At 37.2% G+C, this 23,509-nt stretch overlaps 1 protein-coding gene across 1 annotated transcript in view; it reads left to right on the forward strand.

Moving 5' to 3' along the window:
- Window positions 1-239: 239 nt before the first annotated feature.
- The window catches only part of hs3st2 (heparan sulfate (glucosamine) 3-O-sulfotransferase 2), a 47,975-nt gene continuing 24,705 nt past the window's right edge, over window positions 240-23,509 (forward strand). The window contains exon 1 of the mRNA XM_088612728.1: window positions 240-2,102. Coding sequence (XP_088468854.1) covers window positions 1,552-2,102 — 551 coding nt within the window. The 5' untranslated portion in view covers window positions 240-1,551. The remainder of the gene's footprint in view (window positions 2,103-23,509) is intronic.

Raw genomic sequence — 23,509 nt, forward strand, 5'->3', positions numbered from 1 at the left:
TCTTAGTGGCAACGTTAATAAGGAGCTGGTCCCAGATTTAATAAGATTCCAGTTTTATATTCACCAAATATATATCCCAGGATTAACGCGCCTTTTGCACTGTGCTGCGCTTATGCTGGTTCTGATTATGTAAACTATGACTACATTACAATATTTTATTTCTTTATACCCCAAATTTTACGCACATACTTTGAAATGCACGGAACGCGCACGTGTGTCTTTTAAAGGTGCTCAAAATTACACGAAAGCCAAAGTTGGATCTCTCACTGCAGCAAAGTAGCAAGACAATTCCAAACATCATCTCCCTACAGGCTATGCAAGTAAGGACTACAAGATATACATTTCCAGTATGAGCTTAGCTTTTAATTACTGATTTCTACAGATTTATCCTCCGCTTGTGTCTTCTTTTAAAGTAACGATGTCATATCTCCTGGTCTTGTGACTTGTGATTAACAACGAAGAGGCATTAAAGCGCATTATGAAGATGCGATGTGTTTTTAGCAAGTCTATCTTGTAAGTACAAATGATTCGTTCATCGCTCACATTTGGATCGATACATGCGTACATGCGAACAGAAGTGTTTAAATCTTCGACATACTGTACAAAACGCTATAGTACAGTATATCAAGGTGTATGCCATAGTCTAGCTGGAGAGGCAAACGAGGACGAGGGTGGAATAGAGTGGTTTTTTTTTTCGTATACTGTACGTGTGAAACTAGCAATGTAAAAAAAGGAACAGCACCCAAAGCTACCAAGGTATCTAATGTTGCCGGGGTTAGTATTTGAATGTGAGAAGCTCTGGGTATTCCTTTTTATTAAATAACGCATTCAGGAGGCTGAGAACTGACGTCAGATAGCGCCTTTAAATATTTATCATCAGCTCTTCGCTGCTGCAAAGGCATTCTTGGGAACTTTGAGGGAGCAGAAGCTGAAATGCACGGCCTTTAAGCTCTGAAAGCTTGCAAAAGCACTCAGATTGAGAAGGAAGGAGTGCGCATTACACCACATTGGTTTAAATGCGTAAAACAAAGAAGCAGTAATAAATCGTCGTGAACTTAAAAAGTGGATTTCTGAAGTTTCCCAAAAGGATAATTATTTTATGAAAATCTATAAGGGGATGTCCGTGAACTGAATGAACCAAGGAAGTACAAGAATATCGCTGGACTGCACAGAATTGATACAGGATTTTGAGTGGCTTTGAGTGACTCGGTTGCTGCGTAATGTACAAATCTCAGATTGTCATGTATTGTCATTTTACCTAACTTAAGGAGAAATTGCTTGATCTCACAGACACGAAATGCCTTGGCAGGTGGCGCCGTGTGGCAAACCGGCCACTTCGAGACCTCACACCGGTCCGTTACGGAAGAATTCTGTCACTTTATCACGGCTAGATTAAATTGCCCGACTCCTGTATACCGCCTTGGTACTTCTGGATCTTTCAACATAAGCGTTTTTTGGAATACTGCTTGATCCTACAGATGTCCCAGAAAAACGTAGGAGCCCAGGAAAGATCCAAAAGCAAAAACATGCAACGTCTTAATCCATGGAGACATGGCATATAGGTTCACCAGCCGACTCGTGCCATCTTCAAATAGGTTAACCAGAAGATTTCTTTTTATATTCACGCTTTCCTTGTCGTTTACATATTTATGCTACAGTCTCATATTCTGTTCTGATACCATCATGCAAAGCCAGCGTTATGAAGAGCACAGGTGCCTCCTATCCCAAAACGTAGGGAGCAAAAAACTTCTGCAAAAATCCCACTATTGCACTTTGCCGGTAGACTCCAAGGCGATCCGGGATGCGACCTCGAATTTGGGTTTGACTCGCCAGGGAACAAGCCCGGTTCATAACCAAAGCAAAAACTTTGCAGCCTTCCTCAGTACTCCGCGGAGTTTCGGCACGGCAGAGCGGAGGTCGAATAATTCTGGCACCCCGAAATTTGGAAACAAGAAATTGCCGAATGCGATCATCGTCGGCGTTAAAAAAGGTGGAACCAGGGCTGTACTCGAGTTCATTAGGGTGCACCCAGATGTGCGAGCAGTTGGCACGGAGCCGCATTTCTTCGATAGAAACTATGACAGAGGTTTAGACTGGTACAGGTAAGGCAACGTCTTTGCGCACTGATGTTGTTTTCAATGTGGCACCACATACCGGCTTGCAAATGTTCTCTTGCAAATAAAAAAGCGCATTTTTTTTTTAGTTCGTAACACGTGTTTTTTCTTTTAAGCACATAAACCATAAATTAGAAGGCCAACAAAACTCGTCCAATACTAACAGATAAACAATCTTGGTAATACAACAGGCCTTTAATTTCGTTTAAGGTTTTACAATACGTGAAGCTATCAGCATCCTAAGGAATCGTTCCCCAAATTCTGTAAGCCCCGAAACTATACGAAAGAATACATCGTTTAAGGGTTTGTCAGACTTTTTTTAATTAGAAATCCTTCTAGACCTATAGGAGAAATATATAAATATATACCGTATGGCATATTGTTAGTAATTAATCTGCGAATTAATATATATATACTGTATGTATTACATTTAGTGTTCACGTTTGGTTTGCGAGTTTATACAGTACAGTATGAATGGGTCTTCACAGAAAATGCGAGTGCTTATCTACAGTATACAGTCTGTATGGGATCCACATAAGTATTGGAATACCCTCTGTAGCTTAATATTCTGCGTAATAATAATGATTATGATGATTACATTTTTAAATGTTCCTAATACGCTTTGTTGGTACTGTACAGCTGTAGCATTACAAAAATCATCTGGTTATGAAACTGACAGAAAGAAATAAATAAGGGTCAATTGTTCATGTCAGACCTGTATTACCAATAGCCAAAGGGCTCTCGGGTTTCCTGGTTTTCAGCGTGTGTCGTGCATAAAAACGCATTTGCGTTTTTGGTATGCAGCGTAAATAAGCGATGATGGAACGAGTTAATGCAAACAATTTGAAAAGCTTCAAGTCTCATTTTTCTCATTTATTGACCGCATATTACCCTTTCCGTGTAATCAGCAGATGATGTATGATGCAGGTTGAGATTAAACAATCTATCAGTGTGGAACGGCATCATCATCGGTTTAAGGAACTGTAAATGGGAAAACAGTTTTCTCAGAATTGCATCACACAGCTTTCTTGTAGAGCGAATTGGAACGTTTGGTTCTTTCGGCAAGAACTGGTCTACAGCAGGTCATACTGTTGTATGCAGTAGTCACCCTAATCATGTTGCTATTACGTGGTAAAACTAGATATGCTTAACACAAACAGGCACTAAAATAAAATTGCTAATAGTACAGCATGCTTACAATGGTATTTGGAAACGTAATGGCACCATGTGTATTCTACAGTGAAAGTGAAAAGAAATAACATACAGCACTGTATCTTCAGATTCACTACAGATGCAATTGCAATGGTCTTATTTTGTTTTTCTCTTTAATTAAGGTATTTCTTAAGAACATACACTACAAGCTACCCTGAGTGTACTTTAAGAATCTAAATACCATTTTATAACTGATCTTGAAGTTTAATCATTAAAAAACAAGTCCACGTATTTGCAATTGGGTAACTTTACTGAGCTTGCTGGTTAAGTTTGATTTAAACGGGAAAAAAAACTGAGCATATCTTTGAAAATTACTATTAATAACTATAATTCTACACTGGAAATTGGATGTGACTTATTATTGTTTCCTTGTTATTTTAGGAACAGTTAATACCTTGGTAAATTTAGATTTCGGTGTCTTTCTTGTTTTACAGTAAGAGTAATCAGAAGAGATGTTTTTAAAGCCAGTTTTACTCTGAAGCAGACCACTCTAAATCATACACAACAGCGTAATGAATTCAGCCGGGATGTGTCTGCTAGATTAAGGTTAGAAAGACATTTATATGCAAAAATGACAGGAAACTAATTCTGTTTGATTCCACACCTGGATGCTAGAATAGCTTGGCAAACATTCTGTCCTACTTTATACATTTTCTAACCAGCTAAGCCATTTTCATTCTTTTGATCTGCGCCTGTGTTTTATAAAACCAAGGGCTTGAAAAGAAATACTTGTAGGTTCCAAAACATACAGCTTCAGCAGATGACTGAGGTGCTTTCCTCTGCAAACAGTAAATAAAAAAGATATTCTTCTGAATTAAGAAAACAAGATCGTCATGTTCGTCGGTCCTCCCGGATGGACATTTTGGAAACTCCCCAAACTGAATCAAACACACTAAATGATATTGACAGTTAAAACAAGTGCACACAATTCAATACCATCAGTACTTGATAATTTAACAGATCCATGAATGCCTTAAAACTAAGGGATGGAAATGATCATTGATCTTAATATGTTATTTCTATGCAGTAGAAAATGTGTACATTTAAATAATTAGGACAAAACTGGATCAGTACATCAAAACAGCAAGTTTCTTTTTATGATTTTTAAATAAGGTCAGCCTTGTGAATTTAACAACTTCAAACAAAATCAAGAAGTGAAGACAATTTTGAGTTTTATCACTGTGGACAAACCAACAATGGGCACATTATTTACTTCACATGCAATTTTTATGGGAGAATAAATAGATTTTCCAATAAATATTTTTAATGTGTGTCTGCAAACACAGTAGTAAATCAGTGCATTCCTGCAATCTATACAACATGCCCCCGTACAGTTTAGTACTTCACATAACAAGGTTTATTTTATACCACTTAAGTCATATAGTCTACACCAATCTAAAGGAAAAGACTGAGTGCATTGTTGCGATTTGCAACATTACCCTGCCTCCAGAAACAAACTCTGTGAAGAAGAGGTTACGGCACAGTTTCTCCATTTGCACCTAACTGTTGGAAAAATGGTGCAGGAAAATGTTAGCAGCTCTGACTGGGCACATCGACCTCAAATATCTAGAACATCACCATCAGAAACACGGAAAATATTGATCAGAGAAGTCAGCTAATGATCAGACTCTCCTTCTGATGGCCTGAGAGGCAAATTAATCCAAGAGTTTCAGGACTATCTTGATCGATCAAAGAAGCACTATTTTAACTACCTTACAGCCTGGGCTGGATATTACCAAGAGGCTGTTTTGCACATCGAAAAGGGGGGACTCTTAGCAGAAATAAATCACACCTGCTGGCCCTCAGTTTTGTTTGTGTTTCTGTGGCCCGATGGTTGCACTTCAAAAGAAGTCTGTGTCTTTGAATCACTAGCAGAGCCTTTCGCAATCAGGGAAGTACGTAGTGCTATAATCAAGGTTGAATCACAGATGAGCTCTAGCGAAGACTTGATTCAATGCCTTAACACTGGAAAGAAGATGCCCCCATTGTGGCATTAACAAGTGTTTTCCATCTTGTTTTATTTTTACTCAGTAGGATACTCTTCATCAGAAAACTAGTTTGTTTTTTTGTTCTACTTCATCCTCAGAGTGCACCAAACTGTACCACCCTGCTGATTAATATTCACCTGAATAGACAGAGATGACTGCATGGACATTGCTTCAGTAAAATAAAATGAAAAGCAAAGAGAGAAACAAACAAAGGTGGGCAGAAGGAGGGAGGGTGAAAGTGTGATGGAGAGGAAATATAGAAATGTATCTAAATTCGTGTGTACTATATCTGCTGTTACAATCAAGAAGCTTATTTTATTTAATATTAGTATTGGATATTGTATTTATTTAATTAGGGTTAGAATTAGTGCTGATGTGTTTTATTTGTATGTACTGTACACTCTTTACAGTTTACCTTTGAAAATCAAATTAAGATTTTTAAAGAGGATGTTTAGTTGGTTATAAGATTTCCCCACAATTAGAGAACAAATGTAAAGGTTAGGTAGTCCATTGATTAAGGTAAAGGACGTGTTATAAAATGGCCTCTGTTTCAAACCCAATATCTGTCACTGAATTATTGGTTTGCCATGTTCTTTTTCTTTTTGGAAGAGAGTAGACCCAAGATCCTGATGTCAATGACTCTACAGCAGAGTTTGTGCCTAATTCATAATCTCTGTAATTCACTTTAGAGCAAAGTGCCTACTTATTCACTATTGATTCAATAAACTGTTTTTTTAAGCCAAAAGAATAGAAATAGAAAAAGGTGTAATGTCAGTTAAAACTAATACAACAGATTCTCATATCATACTGTAGTTTCTTTAGGAATTTTACGACCTTTATGAAAAAGAGTTTCAGCAAACATATTTCAGTGACACTTTGGCCGTGAACGGTCTAGTGAATTGATGTGGTAAATGAATCAGAAATCTTATCTACTACCAGAATGAACCTGTGTGTTAACATGGCCCTAGAAAATGGTAGAAAATGATAACCCAAGTGCAGCTTGAGCTCCTTTTTAACATCTCATTCAGAAACTTTTTTCAGACCAAAAAGTGTTTTGGAAGGGCTGTAGCCTGACTGAAATCCTTCATATTTGTCACTGAGTTTCACAGATCTCATAAGGCTTGGTATTCGTGAATGCACAGAAAAAAATAAAAAAATAATTTAAACAAGACTCACAATTTTTTAATCAAATTATTTAAAGAGGAGCGAGAATAACAAACACAGACTTCACATATTTGCATGTGCAGACATCCATCTGCAGTATGTACAGTACTTGAACTGAGGTATTTACATGTCTCGAGACTTGCACATGTTAATGCAGTGAAAATGCAACTGAAAAGGCTGAACCAGTTCCAGTTCTTCCCTAATCCTTTCTGAAAGTGATTTTATTCCTCTTAGCTATTGACATCTTGTGAGAAGTGTTATAAAGAATGAAAAACGCAGCAAAGCCCTACTAGTAATGAGAAAGATTATTTGGGAGATTAAATCAAAACTGCCAAATGAACTTTTTTAATTACTTTTGTAAGAGTGTTTTATTATATATTTTATTTTAATCTCAGTAATAAGGGTGAAAGCCCATTAAATTCTGCAGACTAGTGTTGGATTAAAGTGTAGCCCTTCATCTGTGTAGCCTAACTGGAATGAAAACAGGTTAAACCTAATGTGACTTCTATGCATGTCTAAAATTATATAGTTTTTACTTCCATCTTTCTACTTGAAGAAATGATAATAAACAAACCTTGTTTCATTTTCTGTAGTGCTCAGGTATAGCCCCTGTCCAAAATATTAGGATCCCAGTGGAATTACTTGATTCTCTGTAATAGACAAAGCCTGTTTGTCTTTAGGCGCTTGAGAGACACTCCTGTCAACTCCCCTAGCCATGACAATCTCAACATCCCAATCCTGCGGAAAGCCAGAAGAAATTTGTTTTTTAGCAATGACATACAATTATCATAGCCTCAGTTGAAGAATATGAAATTACTGTGTTTAAATATTTCAGTGCCTTGTTGAATACAGGTCACAATTGTTACCTATTTTTACCACTTGTGGAGGGCAGACATGTTGTGATGAGGGTTCCTAATATTTTGTCCAATGAAGGAATTTTTCTACCCACAGTTGGAGGTGATTTGATTAAAGTAAACATGTCAATGCCTTCTTTTATAAAGAAAAATATGAACTTACATTTCAGATTCTTTCACTGCAGAGATTTTATGCAGATATTTAAGGGACGTACACCAGGCAGGATGTACAGAAACATTATTCAGTGTATTGTCTTCTTTTTATTTTTAGTTCATGTTAAGCTACTTTTGTGCTACTAACCCTGTTGACACAAGGTGTGTTTTAAATCCAGTTAATTTCCCACTCCAAGCCACAGCAACTCATTGATCCAGTCCTCATCCTGGTTTCTGTAGCATTCAGAGGACTAGAGAACTTGATGTCCCCCCATGATGGGACACAGATCCAAGGAGTACTTCCCAGAACTGCTGGTCCCTATTTATACAACTGGAGCAATTAGGGTAAAGTACCTCAGTCAAGAGTACGGCACAACATCAATGTCTGCAGCAGGAACATGAACCTACAACAGTCATGAGACTAGAGACTTACACAGGAATGCACCTGTATTCTCATTCTGGTACTGTAGGTTGGTCAGTCAGCATTACCGGGATCTTCTCTCAACAGGAGCTCCTGGTGTGTGTGGTAATATCCATTATTGATGTTATTTACAGTACTGAGGTCTATCTCCATGTTATAGAAAGGAATTCACTTTTATCATCACAAATCAAGCATGCATAAAATACAGCACACGCAGCTGTGTGGTTCTGATATTGACACATACAGTGCAATACAGTAAGTAACACAGTTTTATTACATGCCTACATGATAAAACCTTGATTGAGCCTGAAGGTAGTACATCTTGTAGCATGAGGATTCAACATTTTGTGGAATCTGGCTTTTACTCCTCTGTGAGTACTGGCTAGTGTATTGTCTTATTTGGAAAACTGGTAAACTCCTGTGTGATTCTTTACCAGGCCAGGGCTGGTATGTCAATAAAAGAATATGAAAAAAGAGCAATCAGTGGAACAATTTAGGACTTATTTATGCACATAGTTCTTTGGTATCAGTCATGTTTTCAAGTATATTTGCAGCTGCTAAACTCTGCTAAGGAGACAGCTTGATTGTAGTAAGTGACCCCTAAGCCTTTCACTTTTTTTATAGGTAATGGCAAAGTAGGTGGCTTTTTGCTTTCCTTTCGTCTGAGAAGTGGAACATGCGAAATTTGACCTTTTTCAGTTGTTTATGTTTTATTTTAAAAACATAACTGACAAAAGCAAGTCAGTCCACTGCCCAGTCTGTCATTTCTTTGTATTGTTTTTTTCTTCGTGGCAAAATACAATGAGTAGAATTCAAAGTATCTTATAAATATACTGTACTGATGGAAAAAAGAAACGCAACTGCTCTGGCCCTCCCATGTGCATGGAACAGGATGAAGAGTGACTCATTCGTGAAGAGGACCTGATGCCACTGCTGACGAGTCCATCTCAGCCTTTGTCTGACCCAAGCCAGTCGGGTGTGACGTTTAGGAGGTGTGAGCAGAGGGCCTCTGACAGGTCGCCTGGCTCTAAGGCCAGCAGAATGGAGCCTCACTGTCCTGTCACTGATGCGGGCATTGTGTCTGCCGGCAGTTTCAGAAGCAGCACGGGTGGCAGATCTGAAACGATCTCTCAGATGGAACAGTCTGATGTGTCGGTCCTGCTCTGGTGTGGTCACTCGAGGGCGACCGGATCGTGGACGGTCATCTGTTTTGCCAGTCTGCTGAAACCTTCTCTGCAGTTGGGACTCAGTGGAGTGACTTATTCCATAGTGTCTGGCTATACTGGCACATGACATGCCTGTCTGCAGCATGCCAGTGGCCCTCTCCCTTGCTTCTGGTGACATTCAAGGCATTATGGAATGCACAGAAAAGGGACTAAGTGTGTCCTTTTTCTTGCAGTGACCTAATCTTTGAATTAAGGCCTTTTTAAAGGTGTCCTGATCGGGCATTGCCACCTGGACCTCACTGGGTAAAAGTGTACCTATCGAGCTGTCGTGTGATTGTCAAGTTGCAATGCCTCACTGCACAAGCTGTATTGCTGATCAGAGGGCTTAAAACAAATTGACAACTTTTTGTGAAAGTACATAAGCTTTTCCATCAGTATAGTACCTTCCGAAGGGATGACTCTGAAGGACATGAGAATGGTTTGTCTTCCTGAAGAACACGGAACATTCTGCACCTTTATTGTAAGAGCCCAGTACATTGCAGATGTTATTAGTGGTCTTTTCTACTTCCAAAATAGCCATGTGCATCTGGAATAGGATTATCCTATTAGTTACAAAAACAGTTCCCAGTGGTATCTCTGAATATGGCAGCATGCCAAGCACAGAAGCTGCTTTGCCTGTTAACCATAAATATATAGGCTGAAAACAATTCTAATTTGAATATTGTCTGTAAAGTTACATAATAAATACAGTATGTGATATACAGTATATAATAAAAACACAAAACAACTTGCAATTCGTGATGGAAGAGACTGGTGTTGATGATGTTTGTTTCAGATGTTGTGTTTGATGCAAGATGGAAAGTAAAAATTAAACAAAAGTGCATTAAAAATGGATTGAGTGGACTATTACCCCCACCCCAGAAAGATGTTACAGTGGGGACCCACCTCCCAACACTGGGAAGTAGAAAATGCAAGGCATACAAGTTGTGTACAAGTCAGATTATTTTTCTGCAATCATTAACTTTGTATTTTCTGAATGAGAAGCCAGCTGCACTTGGGTGTTTTTGTGCAAGTAAAAAGAAATCAGCTATATAAGCATTACTGAACTACGACATTCATCATCCTTGGAAATGTCTAATGAAAAAAATAATAAAATAAAAAAATAACAAATGAAGAGGAAAGGGCTATTTGGATAATAAATCATAAATATCCCATGGGATATTAGAATACAAGTTACAGTACATAGTCGTTTAAGAACTCCATCATATTGACAACTGAAATATGACATGATCTCACTTTGCATTTTAACCCACAGCCTATCAACCCATCTCAATTTATTGAGAAATTTTAAACTTGATCGTACCTATGGCTCATTTGTAACTATTAAATCTGACTTGTTATATTAAGAGTCATATTGTGTTAGATATGATAGATTTGTATATGAGGTGTAGCGCAACTCTGAAGAAAGAAGAAGAATGTAGCCACAGAAAGAAATCACTGTTATCTGTTTTTGTGGAAAGGCTCTTAGATCTGATGCACTAGAAGCACTAAAATAGGAACAAATTTCCACCCACTTCACCGTCTCCTTGTCAAAGCTGTCAAATCTTTCTGTAGAGAGAATTCACTACAATGACCTATGGATACTAACAGCGGCAAAAACTATGCGATGTTTTCCAGACTCCTTCCATCAAAATCATGGGTCATGCAAGTACTTTTGATTGAGACTGAAAGCGAAGTCTGGGTCTTGAACAGTTATCTGCAACTGAAGAGTCAGAAAATGGAGGGTCGTTCTTCAAAATACACCTTATTTACTCAACTCACAGGGCATACCTGACGTTGAGGTCTCTTTATTTCAAGGGATAGTATTCTATGCTATGTCTAATTGGTAAAACAAAACGCATTTTCAATTTTGTCTAATTACTTAGAATAAGCTTGTTAAAAAGGTAGTTTTCACTTTATTTCATTTTTGTGCTTTGTTGAGAGTTGCAACCCTTTCCAATTCTCCATTTCCTTTAATTAAGAATGGACCTCAGACTTATATCACATTTTTTATTGTAATTTTCTGTATAAATTATTGTTCTTATCAGTCTTGGAGATACAATACATTCTGCAAGTCTTTGCACAGCATTACAGAATTCAATAAATACAGTATGGATTTCTATACAGTGCATATGAATTCAGAGAGAAGGCAGTATTTCATGTTTGGTATCTACGACTAAATTACAGGCATTTTTACATTTTTATCCACATTTCAGAAGCACTGAATTTGCATTCTAGAGTTAGACACTGATGGCTTTTTACTAAGTCAGGCTTGTAATGTGTCCTCGTTATTTCTTGCTCTTTGCAAACAGACTTTTAAGCAGCAAAAATGACTAGTGGAATAGAGCTTCATATGAATAATAAATAGCGCAGATGAAAACCAACAGATGTGTATTTTTGAAATGTTTGGAATTAAACCAATATTGTTTTATGGGTACCAAGAAAAAAATGTATTGCTATGAAATAGTAAAGACGCAATGTATACTGCATCTCACAAATCTGTTTTTCCCTTTACAATTTACTTGAGGTGCCAAATGATCTAATACTGTGGACTCAAACAGCTGATAACGTGAACACTATTTCAAGCAGACACTAGAGGCCATCATAGTTGAATAAGTGATGGGTGCTTTTCTGAAACTGAAGATTTTCATAGTGGAAAGTTTGTAAGAGGGCAGCATGGTGGCACAGTGTTTAGCATTGCTACGTCACACTGTTGGGACCCTGGGTGCAATTGTGGACCTGGAGTGCTATCTGCCTATTGTTTGAATGTTCTCACCATGTTCATGTACAGAAGGTGACCTCCAGGTGCTCCAGCTTCCTCCCATCTCCCAGTCTAAAAATACACTGGTAGGTTAATTAGCGTATGGGAAAATTAGCCCTTGGGGGGAGTGTGTGCAAGTCTGTATCTGTCTGCCCTGTGATGGACTGGTGTCCAGAGTGTACCCTACCTTGTGCCCATTGCTTGCCAAGATGGGCTCTGGCTCACCCTGAACTGGAAGTAGCTTTTATAAAATGGATGAATAAAAGGTTGTTAGACACAGACATGCAACTCTTATTGAATAGTAAAGATACTTTTCTCCTGTTAATAAGCCACTGCTGTTTGGACATGTAAGAGAAAAGTGGAATAACTTACTGCATCCACAGAAACCAGCAGAAAAAGTTGATGCTCATGATGTTGAGGTATCCTTGAGGTTCAGTTATTCTGATCAGAGTAGATTTCTTGCCACATTAAAACAGAAGTAAATTGTGGGTGTTGATCTAAGTTTAGGACTACAGAGTTTATGTTACAATAAAACTTAGAAATAATTATGTAAATGTATGGTGGAGAAAAATGCAAACATTTGTGACTGTGCAGTAAAAGTTACAGAGCTTTATTTTTAAGCTTTAAGTTTTAAATGATTAAATTGTATACTTTTTTATTAAACCCAGATACTGTATGTCAGGAGTTAAACAATTTGAACTTTTAATAGAGTAGCGGTAATACAGTGTATTGGATATGGTTTCCTTCTATCCTCTGTCCTTTAGAAAAGTTCGGCTTCAGGACAGCTGACTGCAATGAAATTTGTGTGTAATTAGGGTCTGGGTATAAGCTTAATCTGTGTAGTTAAACAGCTCATAGTGCATGCACAAACACAATTTGTCACTCCATGTTGATTTACATTTTAACCCCTTATTTATTTATATTAATTTCTACACAAACTTTGCAAGGATTTCTACAAGAATGCTGATGGATTCTGAGTCTTACGTTATCGTCCTTGATAAACTTTTGAACAAGTACTGTATGAGACGTTTGGATAAATACATAAACACTTTGGCTTCGAATTTCATCATGCAATTTTTTTTTTACTTTTTGGGAGGGAGAAAGGACAATGGTTGCCCTTTCCTGGGTAAGATACTGTACGATATATGTGTCTTTCTATTGTCTGATGTTTATTTTTTCCCTACTCACCTTTGTGCTTTCATGGCATTTGCTAAGAAGACTACTAAGGCATGCCATCTAGAAAGGCTTCAAATTGTTTAAGTAGTCAGGCTTTCAGTTTTCATTGATTGAAGTGTAACATGATCTTAAGGTGGAATAGCAAGGCCAGTGCTCTGTAAGTCTTGTTTCCTGGCAACCACTAAAGTCTGATGACTTCCTTTCATAGGATGGGAACAGTCACTATCTGTAAGCATGATGCTTTAAAAATGAATTCTCTTTAGAGTTGGATTCATTATAAAGTACTTAAGAAACTATTTAAAATGTATAGAAGTAGTTCAACATTCACTTAAGCTTCCACACCAAATGCATCAGGCATTACCTGCTAGATAATTGACAGTGATGAGCTAAGTGTGGATCAGGGGGCTTAACTAGGACACGATTATCTGGTAATTATCTTCCCTGCTGCAGAAGGTGCTAATGCAAGGCCAATACACCTATTTCTTCTTATATGACTCATTTTATTTTCTGAGTAATGAAAGGGACTGGGTTACTTTAAGAGTAAAATTTGCTTTCATTTTCCGGTAATAGTTTCAATCCCATTCTCAAAGATTACTTCAATTCATAGTAAACGTGTGCTTATCTGAACAATTATGGGTTCATCCTGAAGCATAAATGCATGGAGCACTTCCAGTTATCAAGGCCACCACTCATGCAGAACTCTGACAATAGGAATTAAAACTATGACACATTTTTGTAGTTTTAATTACCAAGAAAGCAAACAATAATTACAGGAAATAATATTAGTGTTGTGTCAAATACAGATGTTTCCTATGTAGTCTACACTAATTCACTTCTTTGACTGACATATTTCAACAAAAAATTTTGAATTACTGTATACACCTAGGGGACGGGGTGTGTTTGTCTTTTCCCTATTGCTTTAATTAATCTAAAAGTAATTTATTTTCAATTTCCTAGCAATACCCTGCTATGTTATCTCTATCCAGTTTTGTCTGAGGTATGACACAATAGCCATTTATGGAAAATGGGAAGAGCACTATTGGAAATTGTTCAATGTCACCGAGAGTTTTACAGCGGTACTTATTACGTTTTGTTGTGTAAGAAAAGCCCGACACTAGTGAATACTGCACTTTTCTACTGTTGGCGGTACACCAATGTACAATTTGCAAAGGTTTCTCAAAATTTACATTTATAGACCTATCTAACTGTGTTAGGACTTCATTGTGTTGTGCAAACCTTCTGTATATGTGGGCTGAACTTTAAAAACTCATATGAGTGACACAGCAGCCCCTCCATCAGTAATGTAAAAGCATGACCCTCTTTATTTTTTAATTTCATAAAACAAAATTAAGGAATTTACTTATTACTAAGAGAAAATCATGCAGTTCACCTATTATGGTCATATGTATTAATACATGAAAAGATGGTCTTACTCAGGTACTTTCATGCTTTACTTCAAGTGTTGGCTTTTGTGCGCTACTGTATGTACTATATGAGATAGCAGTACAAACCATGGTTTAACCATTGTTAGCAAAATAATTAACTAAAAAAACAGATCAATGGTAAATTCTTTCTATGTTTTGTAATGTTAAATCAACAAATGTCAGCTCTTATCATTTTCTTTGCTTATTCAAAGTCTGTATCACAGTTGGATTTTTAGCATCTCCTTAGCAAAGATTTGAGTAACTAAAATACGTTTATGAAAATGGTTGATTTCAACACAAAAGACTCCTTGCCTCTGCTTGAACAAGTACTTTTTTTTTCTTTTCAGCACATTTATTTGGATATATATAGTAATATAATTTATATTTATATGATATGGCTTCAGTAAAAAGCAGAGGTTAATGTATTTTTGAAGCAGAATATGAAAGCAGATATTACCTGTTTGGTGTCACATGCTCTAGTCAGTTAACTGCAGATTTAATTATTTAAATCTTGAATACTTGTTTTTATAGGCCTAAAATTAAGCATTTCCCTTTCAGCCATTCTTATCTTCAAATTAGCCATATTCTGAGTCAGCTAAATACTGCTGGAAATCAATAGCAAAATGAGTCTTTGTGGTAGATATTTTCTCTAACTATATTAGAAACATTATAACATGAAAACCATACATGAACAGCAAACTACAGAAAATCATACCCTGCCATCTATTTCCATACATCCTTAGGGTATTCAAGGATTTTTAAACTCAAAAACTCAATATGAGGCTCTTATGCTCAATCAACACTTTGTTCAAGGTTATTCAGAGTAAATAGCTGGTTTTTAATGCTTTGTCAGAATGGTGCTTTTGATCAGTTGGTTTTGATGTAATTTCAATTGTAGAAAAAAATCAAAACAATCTTTCTAGGCAAATAAAATTGTTAGAGATCTACAGTACCTTTTTCATTTTGCATTTAAATTGCTAGATACAGTAAATGTACATTTTTGACCAAAAGAGAAAATGTCTATGAAATCAACATAAATAATGAGAATGTGCTGAGATATAAAACAAAACTTAGTTCTTTAAGCTGTCTTTTAACATATGTGATTATTAGAGAATATAATTATTAGCATGCATTTAAATAAAGTTCCTCTGCAGATTGGTATTTGGAAACATGGATTGACACCATTTCAAAAACATGAAGCATGTATCAGCAAACTTCCCTTTCTAGTAGTAGTTCTGCCTAAACCACGCACAATTTACAGACTTTTTCAGATAAATCTCAATACAGAACTTTGCTCAGTAACACAGTTCACAAAATAAAGAGTCACAGTGGCATAGACTAGTGAACCCTGACCTTTCTTCTGCTCTTTGAAAAAAAGTAATGTGGCTCCATCAGGCTCCTAGGCAGCGGGAACTACTCAACCAGCAGAAAACAAAAAACAAATCCGCATACAGTACTGTAGGTAGACTTTGCAGCACCCCACACCTCCCCCCACCAGAAGGAAGATAATCAATAACAGTGAGAGGCAGAAGACCAGAAATACCTTTCTGTAAAGTAAACTATAAAAAGTGCCTGAACCTGCTTGGCAGAGATCACTGAAAATCAAGCATCGAGCTCTTGGAAATGCTGTGAAGGATTTTGATATTAACAGGCTTAACACTAAGCCCATTAGTATGAGAATAAATGAAAAAAAAGATATCTGCTGTCTGCATTAAGAGAATTTGTAAATAATTTCCATTCCATTAACTCTTTATTTGGCTTGCTTCAGTTCCTCCACAGCCCACATTCTGCTACTGTTACAAAATCACCTCTGCACAGTATTAATGACTATGTGTGAGGCAAGGATGGTGCAATTTAGAGCAGAGCTTTTCTACCTTATAGTGGTTCCTGGTGTTTAAGGTGTTAAAGCACTCATTAGACAATAAGAAAAGACTACATCATGAGCAGGTCACCCAGTTTGTGAGAGCTCATTATTTTCCCCTATTCTAAGTGATTCCGTCAGTGTCTATGACTATTGACAGTTTTCCAGTTATGTCCCCATGAAGATACAGTACTGTATGGATATCAAAATGGTATATTTTGCTCCAGAATGCCTCATATAATCAAGGTTTAATAGTTAAATACAACCACTAAGCACTACATTGTGATATTGTAAATGCTGCCAAGTGACCACTTTTGTCAAAATTCAGGCACAGTCACTATGTAATTTGGACCATTTCAAGTTTACACACAATGCATCTTTTCAATTCTTTTTTTAAGTAGCCCAAGAGAGACATTTGCTCTTGTGACAGCAGACAGGGGGAACCACCAGAAGCACTTCATAGATCTCGTGACCACAGCAGGCTGGAAACAAAAGGCAATGGCTAAACTGAGTTAAGGCCTCAAGCTGGAATGCTCTGAAATCAGGGTCCTTTTCTTATTTGTGGAATGACATTCTGTTTTCTTTTAAAAAGGTCTGTAATCATGGAACCATGTTTGTTGTCATGACGCTCACTGAAGCTAGTAGGTAGCCCTCTTGGTTATAAATGATAGACTATAAGTTAATACTTTATTGTCTGAATTTGCAGAAATTTGTTTTGCTTCCAAGCAGCTGTTTTTTTACAGACTTTAAAAAACATAAGAACAGTATACATATATAAACTTTACTTGTAAAAATAAATATAAAATTACATAAAAACATCTAAATCTAAATATAATTAGTCATTATGTACCACTCCTTCACAAATCCCACAGGTTACCAGAACCTGTAAGTCTCTTGTAACCTAAGCCCCTAATAATTGCACAGTACCCCTTATTGCACATAACCACTAATTGCACTGGGCCATAAACCAATACTTAATGGCGAACTCATTTGGTGAGTTGTTTGATAAAAGATTTCCTTATTTTGTTACATCTACATTGAGAAAACCGCTGTTTGAAGGCATCAGTTGGTATTCTTCATGCAGAACAAGTGAGGGATCAGAGGAGATACGAACAGCTTGTCTCAACATATTTATAATGTAAGCAATTTGAAAGTTCTGCTCAAGTGGCTACCACACTATCTTAGAACACATCATCAAGAGTCTGGACATCTTGGCTTTTTGTAGCTTTGTTATACCAGATGGTTATTCTACAGTATACTGCATGACACTGTGCCACAGAACTGAAAAACATGGACAGAATCTGACTACTGGCACTGAATCTGAATCTAACTATTAGACCTTGAAAAAAGCAAGTGTTAATCAGCATGCTTCTCCTTGCCAATAGGAGTGGCTAACTACAATAAGTATGCAGTGTCTAGCTCTTTATTTGCACTTTACAAGATGTATAGTGAATGCAAGCCTTTTATCTGTCATCACTGTGGCTGCCAGCAGCTGCCAGTTAGTATCACTGATTTTTATTATTTCTATTGGTTGTCTTGTACTTCACAAAGTGCCATCCATGCACAGGTTTAATGGAAATTATTTTGTTGCGGTTAGATTGCTGAAGCATAAGGATATCCATTTATCACTCACAAAAGTATGAAGTATAAATGAATGTCACATCACAGAGCTCAGATTCCTGTCTGAGCACTAAAAAAACACTGTGACGAGATAATGTATTTGTATTACCTGTGAAAGGTTTACATAAGTGCTTATTTGAAGGGCTCACACAAGTGAAATAACAGCCATTAATATCAAGATTTCATCTGAAGTTGCTGATATATTTTACAGAGAGTGCACCCAATCTGTGGACATTGCTCAAAATATTGTTGCCAGCAGGACAAAATTGATACCTCACAATTTTGGACAAAGTCATTCTGGCTTTGTCAAAAACTTATTTTTTTGGAAGAAGACAAGGACAACACTAAGACAAGCTGACATGGCAACCAAATATTTCAGTTTTCAGAAAGCTGTGATTGATTGGTAACATGAAACACAGTATAGGTTGAACAGCAACTGCTGAGCATCAGGTTTTTTCAAGGCTACGTCTTGGGTATCCCGCTGATTATTTTTTCTGGGCAAGAAATGTGCTTTGACCTCTGATGCATAGTTAAAATGGGGAGACACACTGCTCAGAATTGTTAAAAATCTGATCACCAGGGTATCTTTGCTGCTAGACCAGTTAAATTGCTCCTTAGCAAACAAAGACGAGCTGATGTTTGCAATGTAATACCATGGAAAAGGCCTATAAATATATACAGTCATAGCCAGAAAGGTACAGTATGGGCTATTGAAACTGTGTTGTGTTGTGGAGATAGTGATTTATTAATACATTTCTGCTGATATTTGTTTTGATTTAATGGTCAGCAGAAATAACAAGAATCGCAAAGAGAAATGCACAGCTTAATCAACCTCTTGAGAAATGCAAGATTTAATTAAAAACTTATCAGGTAATGCAAACTACGTAGAGTACACTCCTCTAACCTACTTTACCAATAAAATGAAAGCCTGAAAAGTAAGTTGAAGTTCCCCAACAACACAGACCATATTGTGGGGGCATATCCTAATGGGGTTATTTTCATATGGTACTTATCTGATTTTATTCAGAACAAGGCTCTGTCAGCTTGATTCTCTTTGGCAAATTCTGAAAAAAATGTTTGATAGAGCTGCAGTACACATTGTTGTACTGTAGATCTTAAAAGTTAAGGACTTTAGAAAATGTGCAAAACTCATTTTAATCCATTTCAGTAAATGCAAAGACTTGATTTAAGAGAGGAACTGCAAAGCATGTTAACTGGACAACTTGGACTGTATTTATAGGATTCCTGTTTGGCAGTCGTCTCTTCTCGGTTAACGTTCTCTAGGCTCCTAGGTATAACTTCAACTACAGTGTGAGAGCGCGGCAGTTCTCCAGAGGCAGACTCCATCCCTCCATGCAGAAGAGCTGAGTAGCGTTTTTTTTCATTGATGTTCTGGTGGGAGCAGCATGTTAGACACATTGGTGCTGCGAGATGCAGGTGCTTGAAAAGGTCGACATGCCTGCACGCCCATCACTAGCACTCCTCCACTAGAATGAAGATGAGGCAGCTGCTGCTCTTTCAAAGCCTCATCCCACAGCAGCCGAGGCGAACGCTGAGGCGAATGCTGTCTCTCTGTCAGTGGCTGCTAGAACACAGTCAGGCGGCAGCTCTGTAACAAGCCAGCCTTCCACGCGGCAGCACATCTTTGATTTCTATGCAAGTCATTCTTCAAGCTTCAGTGCAAAATGAGTGTTCTGGAGATGATGCTCCATTGAGTAATTACTGGTACCTTAGAATGGTTTTTACCTCAACATTTGCAGGAATGATATCACACACAAGCAGAAATTCTTCATAGTATGTCAGACGATACTATGATGTAAGACGATGTAAGACGAAAAAAAATAATTCCGTGGCCCTGCATTGGCATTATATTCCCTTCCAAGAGAGAGCGGCTGTTGCTCATTCTATTGGAAAAGTCAGTGCACATTCTCAGTTCATCTGCTTTATAGTCTTGGGTGAGCATTTGTGGTGAGTATTCCTCTGCGTGGTTCATTTTAGATGCTCCCTTGTTTGAAACTAATTTCTGCAAGATTTAAAATGACCGGGTAGAAACCTCACCTCATGCAAAATAAATGAAATTTAAAAAGAAAGAACTAATATGGATTTACTCATTTTTTTCTTATTGAAACATGTTTTTAAGGTTATGATAATGGAATTTACTATAGTGTTATGAGTTTAGAAGAGCAAACAGCAGAGCATAGTTTCAAGATGGGTTAAGTGTTAATTCAGCACTATTGACAAAGGTATCTGTATTTAAATCTTGGGTCATATGATACTTTTGTCTTTGTTCAATTTCATGGAAGCAGTGCATTGCATATTTGGGAAATGACACAATGGCTTGACTCACTTTTATTCAAATCAATAAATCTGTAGATATTTTTATTTTTATAGCAACATAATTTTCCCTCAAGTATGAAAAAATCTATAGTAAAGCAAATTGATGACTGGGTCCACCGTATACATTTTTAAAGAGCTGCATTTAGATTCAGCTTTTTAATTAAGTTGTGAGTTTCTCATTGCCAGTGACTTGAAATTCTCATTTGGTCTGATTAATGACTTTGCTGACATGCCTTCTAATGATGTTGCTGTTTAGATTGTTCTTGGTTAACTCCTAATTTACCAGTTCATCAAGGCAAGGTTTTATTCATTTTGATAATGATTAAAAGACAGTCATACAGTATCTTAAATCTAACCAATTTAAATATGTATTTTTAAATGTTTTTTAAAGAAAGTAGAAAAGGAAATAATGTGTTTTGCAGCTCAGTACTAGAACGTCTAAATGTATGTACTGGTAGTACACTAAGGTTAGCCTGGTAAACGCTATATGAAACACAGAGACTGAAAATAAATGTGGAAAAAAATAAAAGATGTTCAATCTCACAGAGATAGGTAGTTGAAGTTTTATTTTTAGTCTAATCCTCAAGATGAGACGTTTTGTTTGCAAATCACTTTAATCTCTACCAATTTAAAACTACAGGCATTTACTGCTTAGGCTTCTTTGCAATTTCAAGCAGACTTTATTAAATTAAAGCACTAAATCTGTGTCAGCTCCTCCCCAGACAGTAAACTGCATCACACTAGAGCAATTAAAGTGTGAAGCCCTGGCAATGTCTTATCTACAGGTAGTAAGGAAGTCCATAGCAGCAAAATAGTGTAGTTCCCCAGTCTGAAAACACACACACTAAGGTGTACACTTCTGACCACACTCACAAGACGTCTGCATGCTCTAGAATGGTTGGCTGTTGTACTAAAGGGCAGAGAGCAATACATGACTGTTATCAATGCTTCATTGCGTCAAGCCCATGATATTATTTAATGTAATTAGTTTAATTGTTAATAAATATTTGAAGAGGCTTCAGCTATACCAAATGAAGTGTCAAATAACACCAAACAAGATAAAAAGGGATTTTAGTTCAATTACAAGTGACGTCCCACAAAAAGCACAGATTACCCCAATGTTTAGTGACAGCCATACATTTTTAATGCATAATTAATTATACATTTTTCTCAGCAACAGCCTCAATCTCATCTAATGACCTTGCTGAATTAATTTGGAGGCACTGTGCCTCTGGCTGAACTTTTACTGACTTCAAACAGTGATGCATAAGAACTGCAGTCCTGAAGACCTGCAGGTCGCAACAATAAAATAAATAAAGATTGGATTTTTTCAGTCCTAGTTAAAGATTGAAGTAACAGTTTATTTCAGGGCTGTTCATGACCTATTGCAGGTGATTGCAGGTCTCTTTCCTCATATGTAAGGTCTAAAATATGCCCTGGGTCCCTTCAGCTTCCGTGCAGTTTTCTTATTGATTAATGAATTCCAATTTGAATTTCAGAAAAAACAGTGCTGGCTCCTCCGGGAATGGTTTACTTTCTAATGGGTTAGCTTACTGTTGAATATTTCAATTAATGTGAAAATCCCTGGTAAATATGTGAAAGTCGCTGTCTGAGCTCGGTATTATCTTTGTTTGAGTGTTGGAGTCCCTTTTAAAACAAATAATCTATTCAAAATAGTGCAACTCACTGATGTCTGATGAACACTTTTCTGGAGTTTATCAAGACGTTGTGTAGGTTAGTGTCTGAGGATCTGTAGGTGTGTGTCCATAAGACTGCCCTTGTTTTTATGCTCTTGAATAATGGGCAGGGGTTGTTCAGTATGATCTCAACAATCAAAACGTTACGTCTCTTCTTTCTACATTTCAGAGTGGAATTAACCTTTACTTGTTCCTTCGCAGCCAACACACTCTTGATGCAGCTCTTCACTTGAACCCCTTAAATCAGAATAAATTAATAAACCATAAGAAATGGACTCCACTCCAAACAGATACTAATTTCAACAAAAGCAGGACCCCCTTCCCATGTGAAGTACAGCCCCCCCCCAAATATCATGAAAACAGTTTTAATTTTCTTTGGAAAAGTAAGCTTGTCCCCCACATTGGGACTAGCACAAAAGCAAACACACACACACAAAGGATTACATTGGCTTTAGTGTAATACCTATGCCAAGTGCCAGGGATCAGCTGTGAAAATCCTCTGTACACAAAAGCACTACATGAGCAAACATTTACTCAACAGCTTTCGCATGCAGTTCATTCTCCGTGGTTGCTGAACCAAAACACTGTTGTAATGATACTGCAAAGGATTGAATTCATTTTTTGCAGGGAGATTATCTGTGGCTCTTGCAGACCCATAACTCAGCATTTCACGTGCGTGTTGGACATCAAAGCCATGCAGCGGGCAAGGAAGTGTATGTTTCTTTAATGCGGAAGAGTTGTACAGGCCACAGGATGCCTGGAGGCAGATTAGAGCCAAATTAATAATTCAGAGCATTGGGAGAGATATATAGGGAATAGTTAACCGTTCTAACGCTGGCTGTCATATCTAAAGCATTATATCAAGAAGGCATCAATTAAATATCCAGTTTCTTTTTCCTTTTCAATTACACAGCCCTATGGGTGGATTAAAATGTCTGAGTTACATCTCACTTAGAGGTCGGCTGGCCTGTATTTAAAAAGATCCTTTTTTTTTGTAGTCGAAAGAGGTGACTGTGAAGTGTTCATTACGTCCTTGTTAGGGCACAAACAGAATTAAAGCCTACAGTATACCCTGGAGATGTGCATGACAGGCACATGCACCTTAAAACTGTGAAGTCAGTCATGCAATGTCACAATGCCGGTTTGTTTTGAGGTATGCTTTTCTTTAAATGCATTACAATGCATGTTTTTAGCTGAGCCTTATTCTTCCAAGTGCTCTGCTTAAAATCAGTCTTAAAATAAAAATCGTGAAAGTAAAAGTCATAAAGACACTGAGACATTTTTCATAAACTCAATCCATCTTCAAACTCTGTATGCACTACCCTGAATAGGAAAGCCTTGTTTCATCAGACTTGAAGCTATGATGTACTCACTTGAGATTTCAATTTCAATTAGAGATTAGAGTGTCTCCTTGTTCATGAATAAGCTAGAGGACTACAAATATGTCCTGTAAATTGTGTCGTGGAGTTTTTTAGAGTTATTATAGAGATTTATTATACACTGTAGACACACATGCAAATAA

The sequence above is a fragment of the Lepisosteus platostomus genome, chromosome 19 (assembly GCF_059453375.1).
Source record: "Lepisosteus platostomus isolate fLepPlt1 chromosome 19, fLepPlt1.hap1, whole genome shotgun sequence".
Taxonomy (NCBI): Eukaryota; Metazoa; Chordata; class Actinopteri; order Semionotiformes; family Lepisosteidae; genus Lepisosteus; species Lepisosteus platostomus.